At 39.7% G+C, this 13,284-nt stretch overlaps 1 protein-coding gene across 4 annotated transcripts in view; it reads left to right on the top strand.

Annotated features, from left to right (window-relative positions):
• NCOA6 (nuclear receptor coactivator 6) overlaps nucleotides 1-8,960 on the top strand; it is a 42,184-nt gene extending 33,224 nt beyond the window's left edge. For 3 of the 4 annotated variants that reach the window (XM_084296615.1, XM_084296613.1, XM_084296616.1), the window contains 4 exons: nucleotides 500-568; nucleotides 2,274-2,310; nucleotides 5,011-5,159; nucleotides 8,363-8,960. In XM_084296615.1, coding sequence (XP_084152741.1) covers nucleotides 500-568; nucleotides 2,274-2,310; nucleotides 5,011-5,159; nucleotides 8,363-8,409 — 302 coding nt within the window. In that variant the 3' untranslated portion in view covers nucleotides 8,410-8,960. Of the gene's footprint in view, nucleotides 1-499; nucleotides 569-2,273; nucleotides 2,311-4,681; nucleotides 5,160-8,362 lie in introns of those variants that run through there. The other variant, XM_084296614.1, reaches the window with a different exon arrangement.
• Nucleotides 8,961-13,284: the final 4,324 nt, after the last annotated feature.

Below are 13,284 nucleotides of genomic sequence, written 5' to 3'. Positions count from 1 at the left end.
ATTGACAGAGCTCATCATGGGAGCCTCTGAAGCACGTTTTGCTCTTTTGCAGTTTGAGTGAGGGAGGGTATGAATTCAGATTAACAAAGATGCTATTTTTCTTTTGAAATGAGCATTAAGCTGAGAGAGAGAGAAAACTATTTAGTTTCTAGGTCTTTCTTTAGTTTCTTTGTCTAGTGAAAAGAACATTACCTTTAAAAATGCGCTTTATTTCATACTTAACTTCATCACTTATTCTAGTTTGGGAAAACTTGCTTGCAGTAGCTTTGCTAAAGGGTTTTTGTGTGTGTGTTTTGTTTTCATTATTTCTTTTTTAAAAGGGAGAGGTATTAGGGTGGGAGGGAGTAGTGGATGGGTTAAAAAAATTGCATCTATAAATGTAAAAATGCAGTAAATTGGAAGATTCAGAATTTTGCAAAAGCAGCCCAATTGCATGATAAAAAAAATAAATTGAGATTCTCTTTGAAAATAATGCTTTTTCCCTCCACTTCTATTCTAGCATCCTCTCAACATTTAACGCAGAAAAAAGGTTCAGTTGCAACATCAGAAAGTACTGTTCAAAGAACAGGTAAATCTTACTTTGGAAAAGCAGAATTTAGGTGAACTAAGCTCATTGTGTTTTTGCCTCAAAATGGTAAATCATGAATATTTTTATCAATCATGAATATACTTCGTAGATTGGTGGTGGTTTTTTATTATTATTGTTGTTGATGGGTTTATTTTTCTGTTAGATATGTTGTGCTTTAGAAATCTCCAAAGCCTTGCTGGAGCTTCAGGTAGGGGAATGAATAAAATGAAAGAAAAAATCCCCAAAGCAGTTTTTATAAGTTCAAGTTGTAAGCATGGAGGACTGGATTTGTAATGATGCATTTGGTGTGTTTGAGTTTTGAAGTTTTTAAGAGCAAATAGGAGTTTTCTCTGATATGGGACACTTCTGAAAATATTTCCCAAAGCCATGGTAGGAACATAATTTTTGGAGTTCTAATCCTTTTTTTTTCCCCCGCTCTGTTCAAAGCTTTTAATGAACTCTCTGCAGTGTTTCAAGGATTGAGTCATGACAGATGACTTTCTGTTGTTGCCATCTATTATCATGCACATCAATTCTGTGGTGTTTTTAAAAAGCAGCTTCTGAGATGAGTAAGGGAAGTGGATAGATGTGGACGTGAAGATGAGAAGTGGCACTTCCATCAATTTGCTTTATGTAGTACGATGAGAATTTAAGCTTGAAGAAAGTAAAAGTTGTACTACGTTACTTTCATAAAACTTAATTTTAAAGATGTTCGTGCACCCTGTCAGGGTTACATCTGTCCTCTGCACTAGGGCTTATGTAGTTGTATTAGGGAGTTCCTGCTCAGAGAAAAAAGCACTGCTGCTACTGATTTTTGTTATTGGGTGTTCTGTCCGTTCAAGTTTTAGGTAGGAAGAAAAATAACTCTTCCTGTATGTTACTTAGTCTGGTTTTTTCTTTTGTCACTGAGACAGTTTTTTGGACATGGTAATATATACACTTACAATGAAGAGTCTGATGTTCCAACAGCACAAATCATAAGGAGTTGTTTATCATAACAGGACTAGCATTATGCCTTCTTACTCTTTTTACAGTTTTGTTCCTTCTGTGCATTATAGCAAACTTTGAGTACTAAATTGCTCCTAAAGGCAAAGCCACAGTTTTTTGCATGACTGTCCTGAACAGTGTGGGGTATTCAAGGGTGAGATGAAGTCCAGTATAGGTGAAATGATAAACTAACAGTGCATTAAGATGTTACATTTCAATGATAATCCCTAAATCAGTGGCAGTTTCTCACATCAGGTACTGTGTTTAGATACAGGTACTCCATTTGAACAAAGTGTCTGGTACATATGGGGATAACTAAAAGTACAATTTTACACGTATGATAGATTCCAATCAGTATTTTTAAGGTGTAAAGCTGATTACATGTAGAAGCTCTAGAAGGAATAAACTGACTAAAATAGAAATTTTAAAAGGGAGAGGACTGTAGCCCTTCTTGAAAAGTTTCTCTGTAGTTTCCTTCTGCAGGGTTTCTTTTAACTTTTCTTTGTCATAGCTGATGCAGGCCAAAATCAGAGAGAGCACTGCCTGATGTCGCACTTCATTTGATATGTGAGTTTGATTTGCTTTGAGAGTAACAGTAGATGAGGGAAGCTTATTCATCAGATGTTAACACATAATGAGACAACTGTGATATAGTCATGCCTTGTCAGCAAGTATGTAATTCTACAGCAGACCTAAAAATTATCTTTTTCTCTTGTAGAACTTGAAACAAATGCTCCCGTAGTTGCTGGTCAAAGGTAAGGAGATAGTTTATATAGATTCAGAATAGATACAGCTTTCATGCAAGGAAGTCCTTTTCTCTTTGCTTCAATTGCACAACTTAAAAAATTCTTCTATGTTGTCTTGTCACTTTCTTGGCCATACCCTTTCTTTCATGCTGAAGAATTGGGCTAGATGACTGTTTCAAAATGTTACTGAAATACAGAATGTAAGGTAACTTTTTCCCAAATCTGTCTTCATGATTTGAGCAGTATTTCCTTATATCCTTTCAGACCTGAGTGTTTCACATCCTGGAAGGGTCTTTATGGTTCTGGCATTTGATATTTTCTGAAAACAAATCTAAAGTGCAATCCCAAAAGCCTTCAGAGTAGCTGTCATGTAAATTTTTGTTTTCTGAAAGTAGGTCTTTCCAAAGTTTTTTTTATTATTTTATTTTTTATTTTTTCTTCTTCTTATAATTTATATGTGCTTTAGTTATCGTTTTCTCCGGAGTTCCTCTGTGTTTGATTTTTGACACTTTGTTGAAACCCGGTAGGAAAGCGTGGTAGAATCTTCATCTTGTCCTTTTCAAGAAATTCACTGATTAAAAGAATAAATTTCAAATGGCTGTGTTCTGTCTGAAGAAAATACTGTTTTCAAAATCTATTTCTGTTATATGTCTGTTATTCTGTTCTAAAACTACCAAGCTCTTACACTCACTCTAGGCAACTAGACAGACCTTTGTAAGGTGTTTGATAACTGCTGGCACAACTGGCCATGTTTTTGATGGTACCTTTATCAGACTGAAATGATCCCATAAGTCAGGGTAAATGGATTAATTTACTTGATTGGTTCATCAGGAAATAAGGCAGTGTCTTCTTTTGGAAAGGAGGTAATGCAATTTACTTTCTCAGATCAGGAAAGACTCTGAATTGAATATGTAAATATATTTACCTTCAGATGGGTTGGGATCTTTCTGTAGTTGTATCAAAGATGAACTAAAATTCTGACAAGTTTTATTTAGGGTAGAATTCTTTTAAAAAGCTGAAGGTGAGACTCTTGACAGATGAGGGGATTGTCCAAATGAAGTGTCATTGAGCACATCAAATCAAGTACCTTTCTGTTTGGATTTTTTTTTGGATTGGTGTCTTTCTGAGCAAGACTGGAAAAAAAGGAACGTTTTCAGGCAAACTAAAAATGTAGTGATGTCTGATATTCACAGCAGTCAGCTTTAAGTTCCCAGGGTGAAATGGTGAACAATACAAACCTCAGAGCAATCTTGTAGCATACAAAACACCAGAAATATTTTTACTTGGGCCAACTTCAGTTCTTTCTATAAAATCAAAGTAGAGTTCTATTGGTCCCTATGAAACAATCCAAACTTAAGGACACTCATTTTAACTCTTCAACAATTATCCCTAATAATTGAACTTTAGCTGATGATGCCCGTTTGCTTATTCAGTCCTCCAGATCTCCTCTGAAGTAGGTGTCTGTTGTTTCTGCTGTCCAGGTTACTTACTGGAAGACCAGTTTGTCACCTGGTTGGTTCAGTTTATAGACTACCCATAGTACTGACTACTGGGGAAATTGATTTCAGTATTTGTTTTGTGTCTGAGACAATTAATGTGCTTCCATATTCTGCTTTACTCTGTGTTCCCTTGCTTTTGAGAATGCGTGACTATCTTTCCTTATTATTGACAAAGTGTGTTTTATTTCAGATAACTGTTTCTTAAAACTGCAAGTATTTGTAGTAGTTTCTTTTCTCTTAAAGCAGGACTTCCTCTCAAATACTGACACTGTAGTAGAATCTCTAATGCACAGGTCTGCTTTGTGTGTTTTCCCATCAGTTCTCTGATTAAGGCATCCTTTAATGAAATCTTGCAGGTTTCAGACAAAGGTCATAGAATGAGTTTTCTTTTTCCTTTTCCATTTTCAGTGGAATATTTTATTTGATTACTTATCTTTGAATTCACAGGAGATAAGTTTAGCTTCATGTTCAGAAACTACTTAGTCATCAGTTTGTCTGGCATAAGCGCATTAAATAGAAAACCCCCAAACCTCAGGGTGAGTTTACAGGGCTAATAGTAACAAAATAAGAGGAGTTTGATTACAACATGTAACACTCCATTTATTGTATTGGTGACAAGAAACCTAATTTCCACACTACCTAAAACTATTTTTTTTTATAACAGAAGTTCGCTGTAAAGCTTGAAGAAAGTTTTAAGTAAACCATAAGCTTTTTATTGTGTGAAGAAATCATATAGATCAGTTAACTGAGTCTCTGTAGTCAAAACAAGAGCTGGCATACTTGCTTAAGCGTTCATAATTCCTCCTTATGTTCATCTGCAATTTCAATTCTGTATTCCCATATCATAGCAGTCTCTAATGTAACTTGTTTGCTTTTCCTAGACTTCAGTAATGGTGGCACCTGTGGAAAACAGAGCAGACAATTTATAATGCATCTAATTTCTTGGTCTTCTAATGTTGAAAATATTCTCTTTGAGGACTTCTCAATTCTGTATCCTCTGATAATTTTTAATAGAAATGGACTATACTCTGGCTTACTCAGGTCATTCTTCATCTGATAAAACTTCTGGTATCTCTAGCATTTCATATCTTCAGTGCTAATAGTCCGGAACTGGTACCTGTGTCGGTCCATCCTTCAGCTTGTCTGAGTTGCATAGAAAAACATAATCCTTCTTACACTTCATCAGAAATATTTTGTCCCACTTTATTAGTAATGAGACAAAAGAGAATTGTGAAAAGTCTAAAACTCCAAGTAGAAGAAATTCAAGAACAGAGGATTCTGCCGCTTCACAGGAAACTGTAGAGAATGGACAGCGCAAGAGGTCCTCCAGACCAGCATCTGCATCCAGCACTGCAAAAGGTAAAATGCACAGCCATCATTTCTGTGGAGAGGGCAGGAAGTAAAATACTTCCCAGAATATAATCCTTTCAGTAACTGGGTCATAACTATGGTTTACAGTTTGTAAATGTTGTGTGCTTTTAACTCTAGTTTCAATGATTTTAGACACAGGTTGGGTTAAAAGTGTTTACCAAAATCTGTACTGGCAGTAAATCTTGTATGGATTTCCTATTGTTAAATTTGTGGAACTTGTTTTCTGCAGTACTAATCAACGTAGTATTCAGCAAGCTTGCCTAGCTGAATTCTCTTGGCAGATGTTGTTAAAAGGACTGTACTCGGGTTTAAAAGCGTTTTTTTATTTTTTTCATCAAGTCTGAAAGACATGAGAAAAATGCTTAAGTCTTCCCAAATGCATGGTCAGCTTTTGCAAGCCAAATGCTCGTGCTCAGGCACACTCAGAATGCTGCCTGGGTGGCAGCCTGCAACCATCAAGGAGCGCTGTGTGCTTGTGCACAGCTCCTCAGTTGTTTTTTCCACAAACACATGAAATCGTAAAGTTCAAGATACTAACCCATGGCATTGGCAGATGCTGACGTGCCTTACTTCTATACGGGTTACAATCTTTAACAAAGTATGCAGCATTTGTGTGATTGACACGTTTGTTACCAGAATGCATGGTCCATGGTGCCATTTTGCATTTCTGAAGCTAACTGTGTCAGCTCCTTATGTTTAAGGGTCAGAAAAATTCTGATGGACGAAAGTTGTGCAAGAGGGTAGAGAGACCACCAAGAGGAAACCTATATTTTAAAGATAACATACAGAACTAAGAGGTATTAATATAAAATTATTATAAAAGTCAAGTTGAATTCAGCAACCATTTTCCGTATTAAAGATGCTAAAGTTTGCTGGTAAGAGCATTTGCATTTATAAGAGTTTGAGAGATTTCCAGCTATACGTAATTGTCTAATGACTCTCAAAGATTATATGAAGAGCCCTATATGTTCTGCAGTTTTATGGCTGCTGAATTTAATTAAATTTTAGTGCTGCTTACTTCTTGTGGCAGGATTGTGCAGAATGCAGAAGAATCAGTCTGTATTGTAAAAATAAATTATATTTCATGATTGTGAAAAAAAAGTTTGAAAAATGTGAAGCAAATGTAAAATGGATTCAGTGATGCTTCGTGAGTCTGAGGCTATCTGAAACGTGTGACCTGCCCCACGTACTGTAATGAATAAACCTAAAGATGACAACCAGTGGCATGTCAAATTCTGAAAATGTGGGAACGTAAAAGTATATTAAATTTAAATAATAGCAGAACTGACTTAGGGGTTTTGTACTGAATTACTTGTTTACCTCTGTAACTAAAATAATTGTTTTTAAAACATGTATCTGAAACTGCTGTGGTGTCTTAAGGGTTTTGCTTGAAAGCATAGGTTCAGTTTATCATGTAGTACCCTGGGCTTTGATTACCTTATCTCTGTGCAAGCAACTGCCTACTTCAAAGCTGTAGACAAAATAAGTAAACCCGAACACTTCTGTGGAAGAGTTCAGCATGAAGACTTAGTGAGGTGTAACGTGAGAAGCGTAAAGAGGTTTGCCACTTGTGCCTACTCTGTTCTTTGTATTTATTAGTGAAACATAGCTTAAGAAAATGTATATTTTGTATGATCCTGGCCTCCTTCTAGATGTCTATGGTTATATTATCTATGTCCTGACAAACTTGCTAATTTGTGTTAAAGAGAATGCAGGGTTGGGAGAAAATACCTTTTGAAATAGAGACTGATTATAAAAATGGCCTTTAGAAAAAAACTTAGGTATAGCAGGGAGAGAAAATCAGATTTTGACCAGTTCATGTATGTCTAACCCTTGGAAAGTATCATGAGGGAAGGAACAGAAGGATAGCTGTAAAAGAATAGGGCAAACAGAAAATCAGCCCTCATCGTTACCTGCATCAGGGTGCAGGTTTGGGGCATAAGCAGATGAGGGATGGCTGGTGGTGCTTACAAAGGAGCGGGGGCTTCAGGACTGCACGGCTGCACAGCCTCTGAAGGCTGCTGAGAGCTGACCCATTTATTCTGTCAAGCACAGACTTGGGCAGCAATGGGGATGACTAGAGCTAATGCTGCAGGTGAGCAAGCTACTTAAAGGTAGTGTTACTGCTCAAAGGGAACTCCAGTAACTGTAAGTCATGCCTGTTAAGATGTTTCACTTCTGAAAACTGGTACTGTACTGGTATTTTTAGTCATTAGAGTACCTTTCCAGCAAGGGCTGTTTCAGTGTTTACTGTAGCTTTGGGGTTGTTACATTTTGAAAAGTTTATCTATTTATTTATTTTTAATGCAGCATGTAATAGCAATGGAGTTGTATCATTGCTCTTCTAATTTTAGAAGTTCTGGGATTTTTTTCCCTTTTAACTCTGAAATACACACAGCTCTACTAGCTATCAAAAAATATTGTGAAGAGCCAAAGATTCATTGCCAACATTTAAAATCACATTAAAAAAAAAATCTAAAGATGCAAATTCTCAATTCTCTCTTTTTTTCTGTTTTGAAATGGAAACGTAGTGCCTTGGTAAGTGCACTGAAAATGTCATCTGGTTTCACTGTAGCTTCTGCAAGTGCTTCTAGTTGTTTTGCTGAAGTACTAAATAATATTTTGTATCTTCTGCATAAGCTATTTTTTGTGAATCATGTACACCGAAGACACTTGTTTACTAATGATCTGACTTTCCAAGGAGTCAAACAACTAGATTTTTTGTGGCAGAGTCCAAAACATTTTTCTAAGTTTTCAAACAACACCATCTCCAACTTCTGTGCTTGGATATAATTTATGCACTTTGTGTCCAAAGCTGCACAGGATGTTTCAGGGAGACTTACTTCCACGTTATGTCTGAGCAAGTTGTGGCATGTGGGGAACTAAAGTTAAAGAACAGTTTAAAATACAGAACATCTACTTTTAAGGCCATTACGTTAAGACTTCATACTCACAGAACTCTGAAATTGCATCTGCGTGTTTGTAACAGAAGCTAGTGGGGACTTTTCGTTATTGTGTGGCTGCTGATGGCTGTGATCAGGATGAAGGGTCCCTTTGGTGTTGTGTTGTGAGAAGTCGGTTGCTGTTTCCACTCTGGTGTGATTTTAGGAACATAAGAGGGCAATCTGTGCAGCTCTCATGAATGGATTACCAACTTAGTATCCATGCTTTTTTTCTTCTCTTAATTTCAGAAACGAGTGCCAGTGCAATGCAGTCAAAAAGAAGAAAATCCAAGTAAATTACTGCATGGAAACATGAAACTTGTAAATGAGTGTGAATTTATCAATAGCAATTTTGAGCTGTGATTTTTCTTTTTTAAATAAAATTCTGTACAGTAAGTCATTTTAATATTATTCTGTTCCCAATAAATGATTTTTTCTAAAAAAAAACGATAAATAGATATTAAAAATGGGTTCTTTTAAAACCCTCTGGATTTACAAAGTGAAGTCCAGGGTTAGCACATTAGGTTAACGTGTTTGTAAGAAATGGAAGGGGAGGGGAAGACAACTGTAAATTTATTTGTTTCCACTTTTCATAAACAAATTAGAATACAGGGTTGTCATTTTTAGGTATTAAAATAATGTATTGTGCTGTTGTTTAAGTACTGTATGTGAATAGCAGTAAGAGGGTTATAAACAAACCCAATCTTGTTTGGAAGTGTAAATAATTTTATTATATAGTAGATCTGATGTATTTGTTGTAGAAATGGACCAGTGAAACAAAAATAAATTTAAGGGTTTGTATAATGTGGAATCCCTCATGCTCTAAATAAATGTTATTGTCCTATAATTTGGGTTGTATTATTATTAGCAGCAACAACAACAGCATCATTCCAAACAGAAAGATTGAATGGATTATTTAGAGCTCTAGGCCTGCAAGCTCCTTATATGGAGCTTTAGAAAGGAATTTGTTTAACCACAAATGAATTAACTAATGCAGCTGTTCTTGCAAAGCAACAAGAAAAAAATCAAATGCTACCCTCCAGCCCTCAGGATATGTGCAATTAATACATATTGAGGACACCCAGAAGACAGCTCTCCCCACAAATAATGCTTCTCAGCAGGAAACACAGCTGAGAAAAATACTGTATTAAATGGTTTGAAGACTTTCTGAAATGTGGTAGCCTGAAGCATGTTTATCTGGGTAGCTATACTGCCATCAGTGGTGACTTGTTTGTATGTGCTGCTACAGAAAGTAGGTCAGCCTTTTTGTTCCCTGGAGTTCTCATGGTGAGAAACTGAGAAGCGAGTCTTTCTAGCTTGCTTCTTGCCTTCTGCATAAATAGGTATTTACACTTTTTTTCTTAGGGATTTTTTTACATACTCATATTTAGGCAGCCTTTTAATATATATAAATTGTCAGGTGCTGCCTCTTACAATGGCGGAAATTGCCTATTTGTGCGCAAGGTAATGGACACGAAGCAAAGCTAACTTTTCCCCTTCCTCCCTGTCAGAGTTTGGATGCTCTGTGGCTGTTGTATGGTAAAGTCAGATTTTGGTGTCTGTCTCAGCTGTCCCTGAAACCCCAGCTGTCCCCTGGGTGCTTAAGCTTGTCATCCTTAGCAGGGGGTGGGCTGAAGTTGGTTTCCAGAGAAAGTATCTACACCTGTAGGATTTCATATATATTTTTATATTATTTATATATAATATACATACATTTCACACTCCCATATGCAGTCAGTAGGAAGCCATTTGGGTTTCTGAAGTGCCCATTTTACTGCTTCCAGCCTCCACCATGTTTCTTAACCTTGCCTTTAGTTGGCCGGCTCACATAGTTGATTTTATTCTACAGGTGAGCTTGTGCTAAGGACATGGCAGAATTACTGCAAGCCCGTCAGAAATCCTGGTGACTTTGCTGGAGGTGGAAAGGCCATGCTGTGGTGTTACTGTCCCATGTTCTACCCCTGAGTCTGCCTGAAATGTCAGGGGTGAGGGTTAAGTGTGCGGCAGCCTGGGGTCTGCCTCATCCTGTGCCTGGCCTCAGTGCTGCTATTGCCTGTCAGGTCGGGGCAGGGGGGATGAGGAGCTGGACAAAGGCCACGAAACTGAAGGGCCCTGTTCACAACCCGAGGTCCATGTTCTGTAGGCTGGGAAAGGGCACACAGAGCCCAAAGCTCTTGGCGTTTGTGCGACACGTGCTGAAAGTGAGATCCTGCTTTCAAGCTTAGCTGCACTTGTGCTTAGTGCAGCACTGTAGTCTGGACAACTTGTCAGTGGTTGGCTCAGGAGCAGCTCCGCAGGAGGAGCCCTGTCCTTGGGCAGCAAGGAGGCTTAAGCTGATGCTCCTAATGGAGGTGTAGCCAGTGCCCCTTCCCTTGGCACTTGTTAGACCAGATGTGGGGTATTACCACCCAATCATAAAGTCCAACTCCTGGCACCACACAGGTCTGCCCAGAATTTTAGACCATGTGCCTAAGTGCACAGTCCAAACACTTCTTAAATTCGGACAGGCTTGGTGCAGTGACCACTTCCCTGGGGAGCCTGTTCCAGTGTGTGACCACCCTCTTAGTGAAGAACCTCTTCCTGATGTCCAGCCTAAACCTGCCCTGCCTCAGCTTAACACCATTCCCGCGGGTCCTATCCCTGGTGCTTACAGAGAACAGGTCACCTGCCTCCCCACTCCCCCTCGCGAGGAAGCTGTAGGCTGTGATGAGGCCTCCCCTCAGCCTCCTCTTCTCCAGGCTGAACAGGCCCAGTGCCCTCAGCCGCTCCTCATACGTCTTTCCCCCTAGGCCCTTCACCATCTTCATGGCCCTCCTCTGGACACTCCCCAACAGTTTCACATCCTGTTTGTACTGTGGTGCCCAGCACTGCACACAGTGCTCGAGGTGAGGCCGCACCAGCTCAGAGTAGAGCAGGACAATCACCTCCCTCGACCGACTAGCGATGCTGTGCTTGATGCACCCCAGGATATGGTCGGCCCTCCTGGCTGGCAGGGCACACTGCTGGCTCATATTCAACTTGCTGTCAACCACAACCCCCAGATCCGTCTCTGCAGGGCTGCTCTCCAGCGTCCCATTGCCTAATCTGTACGTACAGCCAGGGTTGCCCCTTCCCAGGTGCAGGACCCGGCACTCGCTCTTGTTAAACTTCCTGTGGTTGGTGATCGCCCAGCTCTCCAACCTGTCCAGATCTCTCTGCAAGGCCTTTCCACCCTCAGCTGAGTCTACAACTCCTCCAAGTTCGGTGTCGTCGGCAAATTTGCTCAAAACACCTTCTAGTCCTGCATCCAAATCATTTATAAAAACATTGAAGAGGACTGGCCCTAAGATGGAGCCTTGAGGGATCCCACTGATGACCATCCACCAGCCTGATGTGGCCCCATTTACCACAACCCTCCACAACCCTTTGAGCCCTGCCCATCAGCCAATTGCTCACCCATCGTATGATGGATGGAGACCACAGCCTCTGGGCAACCTGCTTCTGGGCAACCACCTGCATGGTTTTTAGTGTGCTTTTTTTCATGTTTAAGTGATTTTTATTTTTTAATTTCTATTTGTGCTTCCCATCTTGTCACTGGGCTGAGAAGACTGGCTCTATCTCTACTACTCCTCCCGTCGGGTATTTATACATTGATGAGACCCCTCCACAGCCTTCTCCAGGCTGAGCAACCTCTCAGCCCCTCACCTGTCAAACCCTCCAAGCCCTTACTTGTCTTAGAGACATGTCTCTGCCTCTCAGTTTTCAGGAGGGTGGCACGAGCACACGAGGCTGTTGTGTATTTTTGTTTGAAGGAACAGCTGATGCTGTAGGGATGGTTGGGCACCAACACTGACAAATGTTAGCTCAGAGAAGTGGTCTTTTAGGACCAGCTGATGCAGGACTCGCTTTTTTTCCAGGCAGCTACCACCTGCTTTAGTCCTTGCACTCATCTACCAAGTTTTAGGGTTTGTTAATGAGGAAAAAAAGGTTCTCAAATGACTCAGCCTGTACCATCCTCTCCCCTGTGCATCCTTATCTCCAAGGGTTTTTTATTCTATTGACTTGTCTCCAATAGTTATGGTATTGACTTCTAAAAGCTTATTTTGAAAGCAAAAACTTTCTGCATCTTGCATACAGTTTGTAAAAAAGTTTTCTTTCAGGCTTCAGAGCAATACACATTAAAATAGACTTTAAATATATTTTTTTTATTTCATGTGTTTTTTCTTTATATTCTTTTTTTTTTTTTTTCATTCAGAAGACAGCATTACAATCTAACAACCAAAACCAGGTTACACACACACAGGCACACTATGCAACATATTCCAGGCAGTCATGTCCTTCGGTCTGTTGACAAATGGCAAATTTTTGAACAATGTCCTACAAGAAGTAAACACCCTTTCTCTAGTAACCTTGCTTACATCGATTTAACACGTAACACACAAAAAAAGGACGCATTTTGTTAGCTTTGAGTTTTGAACTAGTTTTCAGTTCTACAGCATAAGTGATGTAGAAAATGTGGGGCATTTTCTCCCTTCTTAAAATCGCGTGGTCAGAGTTGTCCCACTGTTGTAAGGCATTCGACAGAGCCCCTTGGGCAGGACACAGCTGTGTGTTCATCTGCTGGAACGCGTGGGCTCGTGGCTTCCCTACAACGCGCCTACCCCAACCGGGCCGGCACGGGCCCTGCCGGCCATGGGGCTGGGCAAGGAGCAGAGCCAGCAGACGTACTCCAGTGCATTTGAGGGAAGTCTTAAGGTGACCTTTTAGCCCAAATAGCACTTTCACTTCAGATGAGCCTTTGGAAGGAAAAGCTGGATGTTGAGCGTGCCACCTGTCCTGGCGAAGCGCTGGGGGCCGTTCAGCCACTGCTGCTCAGCCTCCATGCACAAACCGGTGAGGAACTGGGCTGGGGGATGAGCTTTTCAAAGCTGCCTAAGAGATTTAGCAGCTGAAATGGTGGGCTTTTTAGGGCATTAATTCTGTTAGGCTTCTCTGAAAAGCCTAGCATCTAGTTTTAAAACAACATAGAAATGCAGAAATATCAAAAAAGTAATTCCCAGTCATCTCTTGCATAGGACTTTTAACTATAGTTCACAAATTCAAGTTCTACAGTTGTTTTAAAAAAAAAAAAAAAAAAAAGATGGCATACCATGAAAAAGGGTGAAAGGCACATATACAGACATACAGCATGG

Source organism: Netta rufina, assembly GCF_964035555.1.
Source record: "Netta rufina genome assembly, chromosome: 16".
NCBI lineage: Eukaryota > Metazoa > Chordata > Aves > Anseriformes > Anatidae > Netta > Netta rufina.
This window is presented reverse-complemented; position numbering and strand designations above follow the sequence as displayed.